Source organism: Hyperoodon ampullatus, assembly GCF_949752795.1.
Source record: "Hyperoodon ampullatus genome assembly, chromosome: 16".
Lineage (NCBI taxonomy): Eukaryota > Metazoa > Chordata > Mammalia > Artiodactyla > Ziphiidae > Hyperoodon > Hyperoodon ampullatus.
In genome coordinates this window covers 1,883,295-1,892,273 of record NC_136929.1, presented here as the reverse complement: position 1 = coordinate 1,892,273, position 8,979 = coordinate 1,883,295, and the positions used below count along the sequence as shown (strand labels likewise).

Sequence of the window (8,979 nt, the reverse complement as noted above, 5' to 3'; positions counted from 1 at the left end):
AGGCAGGGCCATCTCAGGGGCCCATGTGCTGTGATGTCCCAGGAAGGGGGGCAGCGAGGAGGGGGCACATCCGAGACGATGCGAGGCCTGTGGTCCTGGAGGAGCCGTGCCCCGCAGACCCCCGCGGGGCAGCTGAGACGCAGGAAGAGCGGCCTGGAGACCCCGAGAGAAACGCTGGGGCCGTCACTCCCCTGGGGGCCGGCGTGTGGGGTCCTCTGTGCCCCTGCTGGGGACACGCAGGAAGCAGGCCCCCTCACCTGCCGACCGCAGGGCGGAGGCTTGTCCGGGGGGACCCCTTCCCCCACGTACGGCTGGCGTCCCCGACACACGGGTGGCATCGTGCCGCGCCCTCCGGCAGTGCTCTCAGGGTTCGGAAAGCTTTGCATTCCCATGTTTCTGAGCATCCGTCCTCCTCCTCCGCAGCCCCAGCCTGTGACCCCTCCGGCCCCATCAGGGGCTCCCAGCTCCCGCCTGTGGTGCCGGGGTCACCGGGGCCCCCAGGGCTGGAGCACACGGCTCAGCCCTTCTGGAATCTGCCCTGGAGCCTTGGGTGGACCACGTCAGGCTTCAGGATGCCCTCAAAGGGCTTGGCGCTCCCTTGAGGGGCCCAGGGGTCAGGCGCAGCTGCTCTGGGAGCCCAGGCTGGTGGGGTGACCCCAGCCGGCCCAGGCCTGCAGCCCACAAAACGAAGCGGCCTTCCCCCAGCCCCACGCTTCACGTCAGGGCATCTAAGGGAAGGACCGCAGCTCTCTGCCAGGTAGGGTGGGCAGCACAGGCTGCAAGACAGGGCGGCCCGTCAGGTGTGGGCGGAGGCTGAGACAGGCCACCCTGGCCCAAGCAGGCCTTCCAACGGCACGAGCCCAGCTTTGTGAGAGGAGGACGAGCAGAGGGATGCTCTGACGGCAGAGGCTGGTCCGCACGTCCGGCGGGGACAGATGCAGGCTGCCGGGCTCTCTGGCGTCCCTCGGGGGGACGGGGTTCGATTTCCGGTGGAAACCGGAGAACATATGAGAAAGCCAGTCGAAAGCGCTTGTCAGCAGCATGAATCTGGGCTCCAGGCAAGTTGCTATGCGATTTTCCCTGGCTGCATTTTTATTAAAACCTTAAACCGGAATAAAGGCAGAGAGATACAAATTTATTTCTCTTCTTGAAGAGACACCTGGCAACACGTCCACAGAACAATATCCATAATCACTTAGTCAAATTTCCATACCATTTGACTCAATTTTCTGGAAAGCAGAGGCATATTTTCAGTGCAGAGAGATCCGTGTGTGATTCACGCCCCCCTGCGCCCCAAGCCCCCGCGGAGCTGGGCGAGGCCGGCGGGGAGGCTGCGGTGGCAGTGCCCCGGCCCCGAGCGCCTTCTCCAGGCAGGCGGCGGGACCTGACCCAGTGTCGCCGGGGGCCCAGGTCCCAGCGCGCAGCTTTAGCACCTGGCGGCCCGCTCTGGCCGGGCCTGGCGACCTCAGCCACCTCAGCCCCTGAACCTGGGTCACCCCGCAAAACCGCAGCAATGGAGACACCTCTGGGGCAGCTGGAGGGGAGGGAGAGCGCGGGCACTGCCCGGTAGCCCCGGGGTCCGTCCCAGCCTTCCCGCCCCACGCCCCTGCTGCCGCTGCCGTTTCTGTCGCGTCCCCCGCTCCCGTGGCTGTGGTGCCTCGTGACCCAATTTGAGTGTAACGGTGGCTATTTGATCAAAGGGCTCTTTTCCCACCAAGTGGGATTTCCAGCTTGGCTGTGCCCTTCTGCCCTGCAAAGCCTGCAGGACACATCCTCCCCAGTGACAGAGAATCACACGCTGGGAGTTCTGCTGGCGACATGGTCCAAGGCTAAGCCATAAGGCGGGAGGGTGGCAGGTCCTTCGAGCCCTAGGACGGCCTTCGGGCTTCAGCCTCGGCAAGTGGCCTCCTGCGCGGGGGGAGGGCTGGGCCTGCGGGGTCCCGGGCAGGGGCTTCTCTCCACTGAGCGCACGGCCCCAGGACCACGGACCTCGTGCGCCGGGCCCTGCACGCAGCTCCCCAGCCGCGGCTACCTAAAGCTCAGAATGATTACCACCTTCTGGGTGAAACGACAGCCCTGTCCTCCCGGGGCCGCGCGGGGCACCTGCCTCCAGAGATGGCTCAGCCTGCAGTGGGCTCTCCCCTCCCCACCCCAGCACGGAGCCCCCCGCTCCCCAAAGCCGCTGCCGACTCTGGTTGGTGAGACCCTGCTCGGGGGTGACAGGCTGCCTGACCCTCTGCAGTCAGCGCCTCCGTCTTCCAGGCCCGCAGCCCCTCCTGAGTGAGCCCCTGGACCCGGCCCGGCCCGGGCTCCTGTCGGAGCGACTCCACAACCCACGACTCAGCCTGATTACCTGACGGCTCCTAAGTCAAAGGGCATTTCTGTCCCCAAATCTAGAGTGGCGTTTTCTAGAGTGGCTTCTACTGAGCAGTCATCTCTGGAGAAATGCTTCAGATAAATTAAAAGCAGTGTCCAAGGTCAAAAAGCTTCGGGCAGTTTCTCCGGGAGATACACAATACATCATCATTTCTGGGAAGCTCTGCAGTAGAGAAACCTGCTTCAAATTTCTGACTGTATGAATTTTTAAACTGAAATTAAACGTATATCCTAAGAAGTTCTGACCTTCGCCCTGGGTCCATCTCTGCACAGCCAGCACCCCTGATGCCCCTTTTCTTCTAAAGGGACTCTGTACCCAAAGAAATCGCATGTGGGTAAAAACTGAAAGGATGCATCACGCAAGCAGCAAGGGGGGCGTTCCCTCTGGATCGGCACTGGAAGTTGCACACGGTCTGATTTCTTGGTTTCACTGATTCAATAATTCATATACTGAAGCACAAACTCTGCCAACCCCCAGCCCCCGAACCTGGCAAGTGAACTATGTGTCTTCATAGACAATCAAGAAAGAACCAACACATCTGAAAGATAATTGCTTTTAATTTTCTAAGTTTTCACTTACGCAACATGATAAAGGCAGATTTATGTGACTCGATATGACATTTTTACAAAAAATGTCCCCCCAGCATCTGGGCAGTAGTATATAAATATTTACAATGAAAAAATAGGCAAGGAAAAAGGAAATCTTCATTGTTCAAGACAATTTCTTTCCAATGCTTATCAGAATCTTGAAAATAAAATACTTCATTACCTTTCTTAGTCACCCGTATTTACATGTTGATTCAGCTGATGGTTCAAGAAATCTAGGCTTAAGGACGTTTTGTTCTACATCACTCCTGCTCTTTTTCTACACTATTTTCCAAGTTATCTGAGAGTAAATTAAATATAAAAATGTAAACTTTGAAGGAAGAGAAAAAAAGAACACGTGTAAATGCACTGATAGAAAGGTCCTTACAGAGGTTAATATTTTACAACACTAAAAACCAAAATAAAATGCTCTATATATTTCTTTAGTAGGGACATTTGGTTTCAATTTAATTTGATTATATTAACAAAAATTGTCTCTAAAGAGGATGCCAAAAAACCATCCAGCAACGATGTTACCATCCTAACTGATGAATATCCATCACCCTAATTCTCTCTAAAAGAAACTGTGGTTTTTTTCAAAAAGTGACAAATATGAATTACATCACAGAGAGCTTAAAAGCCTCATCAAAGTGTGGTATCTTTTAAATATGAAGACTTTGAAAAATAAATTTGAATAGTGCAAGCCAGCCTCTTTAACGTAGTGATATTACAAATATATTCAACTCCAACCTAGGAAAGCACGACCCTGCCGCCCGACGCCGGGCTGTCGAGGTTGCCGGGATCGAGGGCAGCAGGCGGTCCCCGAGGATGCGATGCCAGTGTTTCCATGACGACGCCTCCAGCGGTACCTGCCGCCCTGAGGCAGGGCCGGGGCCTCACGTGTGGGAGCTGCGCCGGCCCCTGGCGCCCAGGGACACGCGGAGCCGAGGCTCCCGGGCACGGTAATGCTCGTTGAAATCCAGCCTGAAGCTCAGGAAGCGCAGGCTCTCATCGGGGCTGGTCGTCAGCAACACCAGGAACTGCTGCACGATGCCCTAGAGAGACGCAGGGGACACACGCCCATCTCAGGTCCAGGAAGGAGCTGCCCACACAACCGCCCCGCCTTTAACCCCCTCCGGGGTTATTTCCACCAACACCCACCCTAGCGGTTGTCCCTGGGACCAGAGTTCACCCAGCCAAGGGCAGCCCATGGGGAACAGATGCCCATTTCCACAAATGCAAATTCACAACAGTAATTTCATGGAAAAGAACTAACCAACAGATTTTTCCTTTTTGCCCCTAAGTTCTACAAGAATTAGCAAAACAGCAAAGCAACTGGTGGGAAAACATCCTATTTTTTAAATTTTGAATAGATAACTTCAGTGTGACACTTTTCATCTTTCACATGAGTTATGAAAGAGTATTTAACCATAAAGCCCTGACGGGAGGACAAACCGAGAACACCAGGAACGGACACGTGATGTAAACCACGGCCTCGGGGTCCCGGTGCCTTGGGGGGTGTCGGGCTGCGACCGCCCCCGAGGGCAGGCGGAGTGCGGCCGCATCACCTCCTCATCGGGGGGTTTGCAAAGACGACGACAGGGTGTGAGAGGCGTTCACTCAACTTATCAGAACAGAATCCCCAACTGCTTCTGTCTGGGCTGAGTCGCTGAGTGAGAACACCCCCATCCCTGCCAACCCCCCGCACGTCTCACGTCAGCTGACCGTCACCTGCTCAGGGGAAGCGCTTGGGAAAGCTCTGATCGGCAGAGAAAAGGTCACCGACACACCGTTGCCCATCTTCCTGAACTGTCGGGGTGGACGCTGCCCCCCACCCTTGCTTCTGGTGGAGCTCCTGGGAGCTGGGACGCGTGCAGACGCGTATATGTGACACGAGTCACTTTACACTGAGCGAACACACTGCCTGCGTGCGTGTGTGTGCGTCACCATCTCTGGTGAGGAGGACTTGGGAGAAAGTCCCTAAGGAACCATCTGCTCAAAACACTGCCAGGGCTTCTCGCGAGCGTGAAACTGAAACACGCCGACGAAGGATGCCTCCACCAGGACACATGAGGACATGCCTTCCCGCGGGGCCGCGCCCAGGGCCGCTCACAAGCAGCAAAGCACGGATGGCTGTTAAGACCCTACAGTGTTTCAGCCACCGACACAAAGAAGACAGCAAAGGACTTACGTGTTCAAGAAAAGAAGTCTGAACGGTAATGATTTACAAAGATCAAGGCTGTAATGGTTTTTTTTTGTTGTTTTTTTTTGCGGTACGCGGGCCTCTCACTGTTGTGGCCTCTCCCGTTGCGGAGCACAGGCTCCGGACGCGCAGGCCCAGCGGCCATGGCTCACGGGCCCAGCCGCTCCGCGGCATGTGGGATCTTCCCGGACCGGGGCACGAACCCGTGTCCCCTGCATCGGCAGGCGGCCTTTCAACCACTGCGCCACCAGGGAAGCCCAAGGCTGTAATGTTAAGTGATGCTGGGATTACATTAAGATTACTTTTTAAAAACTGTACTAACTCTACCGGGAAAACATGTAACCACCACCGTCCTTTTAGAAATCAGCACTTGGACACGTTTTAAGTTACTGAGTACTCCTCTGCAGCTGGGCAACTATCTTAATTAACAGCACGAACCTAACCATGAGGCACCCATTTCTGAGAATTATGAACCCACACCACATATATGACCTGGGTCAAGACAGTGCTTCATCATCAAAACACCTGCCCAACAGATATTTTTGCATTGGACATAAACCAGTCATTACCACCATTTATGAAACATGTTTTCAACAAAAAGGTAACAGGAGGCCAATGCCAAAGTGAGGCCACTTACAAAAGGGACAAATTTACCCCTTAGTTATGCTGAAGAAAAATTCAAAATTAAAAAGTATGAGGACCTTGGGAAGCAAACGAGATGCCTAGGGAACAGGGTCGCGACGTTTCATTTAGAATTCTGAACCAATGAATACATAGCACAAAAACATAATTTTTAAAGGTCTGGGGTTCAACGCTTGATTTGTCTAATTAGTTACCAGCAACTGAGTGGAAAAACTCTTCATAAAATCTTTTCATCTCTATTTCCATCACTAAAATCACCTTGAGAAACATGAAATCAGAAACCAAACCCTCAAAAGAGACAGACAACGCAGAGCGTGTGGCCTCCGCGGCCCAGCAGCCTGAGGCCCGGCCCACAGCAGCTCCCCGCACGCTCCCCGCGTGTCCGCAAAGGAGGGGGCCGCAGAGCCGCGCCCACCAGAGCGGCCACGGGAGGGCCACCGGAGGCCGCACAGCACCGAGGGCAGGACTCCCACCCAGCAGCAAAGGCTGGACCGGCTGGAACGACGCCCCTTCCGTCATCTGGCATCGAGCGTCAGTTACGGGAGGACAGCAGTGGGACGTGGGCGGCCCCGTCACCGGACACGCACCTGGTAGAAATGCGTCAGTATGCGCAGCTGCGAGCACAGCCTGGGTATCGACTCCTGGAACTCCCGGACCCTCTGGTTCTCCTGCTCTTCCTCTGCGGCCGTCACCCCCCACTGGCCCTGAGAGTCAGAGGGAAGCAAACGGGTTAGACTCTGGATGGAAGACGCTGGGGGGTGGGGCTGGGGTGGGTGTTAGCGGCGGGGGGCTGGCTTCCACCCTCTGTGCTGCTGGAAACGTCTGTGACCGTTTCCTGGTGCCGATCTGCTCTCTAGTTACTCTTTTCAATTAGTAACCTACCTCGCAAGTACTTCACATCAACACACATGAGCACACGGAGAGCTCCCGCACTGTCCTTAATAATGGTCCTCGGCCACAGTGTTACATCCTGTGACGTCCAACAATTCAGATGACGTGTCACAGCTCACCAGTCTTCTGCTATTAGAAACAAGGCTGTAATAAACAGCCTTGTATCTGTCTGTCATTTTGTACATATTTCAGTGCAGATAGTTTACGTGTCTGTAAACTGAACCCGACGGTTCAAAGCACTGGCACCCTCACACGCCGCATTAAGTCCTGACTTGAACGGGAACGTTTCTTACCATTTCCCTTAGCCAGGATGCATGTAAAAGACTGTTCTCAGTCACTGGGGAAGCTGACTGGCTGCTTTCCAGCCAGCACACGCAGGAATTATCACAGGATCATTTCTTATCAATTAACATGGTAAATTACATGAATAGATCTCTTGAACCCCTGCATTCCTTAAATAAACCCCAGTCTTGGTGAATTATTCTCTCAATATTCTGTTAAATGTTTCCACTGTATCTTCTGTAAGACTTTTCCCATCAACATGTACAACCTAGGTCTGGTATAAAGATTCTTGCATCTGGTGTCAACTTCACAGAGCTTCCCAAGCAGGCTCTGGACGCTTCCCTCCCTGTGACTGAACTGGCGCACGAGCACAGCGCTCTCCACGCCGCCCAGAGGTCCGGCCGCTCCCCCTCCGGTGGCAGAGCTGCTGATAAGCGACTTTGCTCCTTGCTGAGCCGCTGTTCTGCCTAGAATTTGCCCTCTGTCCTGGGGTCAACTCTAGCAAGTCCAGAGAAAGCCCTTCATCTCCCTCCCGTGTGCAGACTGACTTCACGGATCCGAGCAAGACTGCAGGCGGCATTTCCTCACCGCCTCGGTGTGTCTGTCTTCCCCCCACGGCCTCCTGGGCGGGTGCCCGGCTTGTTCTGCTCCCCCTGGGCCTGGGACGCCCTCCGTCCATGCTCACCCTCATCTCACCGGGGCCCTCCTCCTGCTGCCCGGCCGCCTCTGGGTTTCGCTGCTTCCCTAGCGGCTTCAGAGGGCGTCTGGGTGACTCTCTCCCCGTTTATTTCCGTCGGCATGAGGGTTGTGCATTTTCAGAATCGCGTCCTGGGGCTCCGCGGCCTGAGAGACACGGGTCACCTCTAGCGCCCCTCCGGCCCTCCCGCCGTGGCAGGTCCTCACCGCAACCCCTTCCTTCCATCACAAGCTGGCCCTGTCCTCTCTACTGCCTTGTGCCCTCGACGGCAAGCTGCTTCCCTCTGGACAACTTCAGTGCCCGGTGCGTCATCCGTCCTTTCCACTATGTCCTGTCTCTTCTGTCCCAGAACCTACCGACCAAGCAGGTCTGCCCAGACGAGCCCTCAGCCGTGGGCGAGCAGGCGACGGGTCCAGAGGGCAGCCCCAGACCAGAGGTTACCCAGAGGCCTTTCCTTTGATGAGGTGGGTTTAGCCCCGCTCCCTCTGTTGATAGGACAGACACGTCTGGTTTCACTGTCATTGTATCAGTGAGACGCCTTCTGGTCTCCCTGACGGTGGTCATCTTTTACCATATGGTCTGTGTTTCTTCTGATAACCAGAAGACTTCTAAGTTTGTTCCAGTGGTTGCCTTTAAAGGATACCTTCACAATACGGGCCATCCCTGTGCTCTATTTCTTCAGACAGCGTTAACAACCAACCTGAGCGCGAATGATGAGCGCCCCCATCTTGCTGCCTGATTTCAGAAGACATTATGTTCGTGTCTGTATCTTTTAATATATGTATACCTGTTTTACCTACTTCATGAGCTTTAAAAAATATCTTTCGATGCTGGGTTTTAAACGGTGAAGTAATTACTAACTTATATTACTTTCTATCTTTTCTTCCCCTACCACCTTTTGTCTTTTCAAACACATTTTGTAAATATTCTATTTTACTGTAGTACAGTACATACAAAAAAGCACAAGAATTCTAAGTGGAGATAGCATGGTGCAGCGTCACAATGCGGTATACGCCTCACAGCTGGGCTGACACGCACATTCACGTCAGCAGCACGGCGGCTGCGTCCAAACACTTTGTCTTGTACTTGCAGCCAGGTAACGATTTTACATAGTTAAATTCAATTTTGTTTTATAAATAAAAGCTATCCCTAATAATTAAAAGCAAAAATGAAACCAATTAATCTAACTGGGTACTGAGCTGGTGGCAAAACCTTACGGAAATAGCTATTTCAGGGAGGTCACCTTGCGTTAGCGGACACGTAGCTGGGAAATCGCATGGCTGCTGCACTGTGGGGGAGGGTC

General features: G+C 54.2%; 1 protein-coding gene across 2 annotated transcripts in view; it reads right to left on the bottom strand.

The window, feature by feature from the left end:
* Positions 1-3,857: 3,857 nt before the first annotated feature.
* Positions 3,858-8,979, bottom strand: part of TUBGCP3 (tubulin gamma complex component 3) — a gene marked incomplete at both ends in the record, with an annotated part of 60,004 nt that continues 54,882 nt past the window's right edge. For both annotated transcript variants that reach the window (XM_079721959.1, XM_079721960.1), the window contains 2 exons: positions 3,858-4,016; positions 6,394-6,510. In XM_079721959.1, the coding sequence (XP_079578085.1) occupies positions 3,858-4,016; positions 6,394-6,510 (276 nt within the window). The remainder of the gene's footprint in view (positions 4,017-6,393; positions 6,511-8,979) is intronic.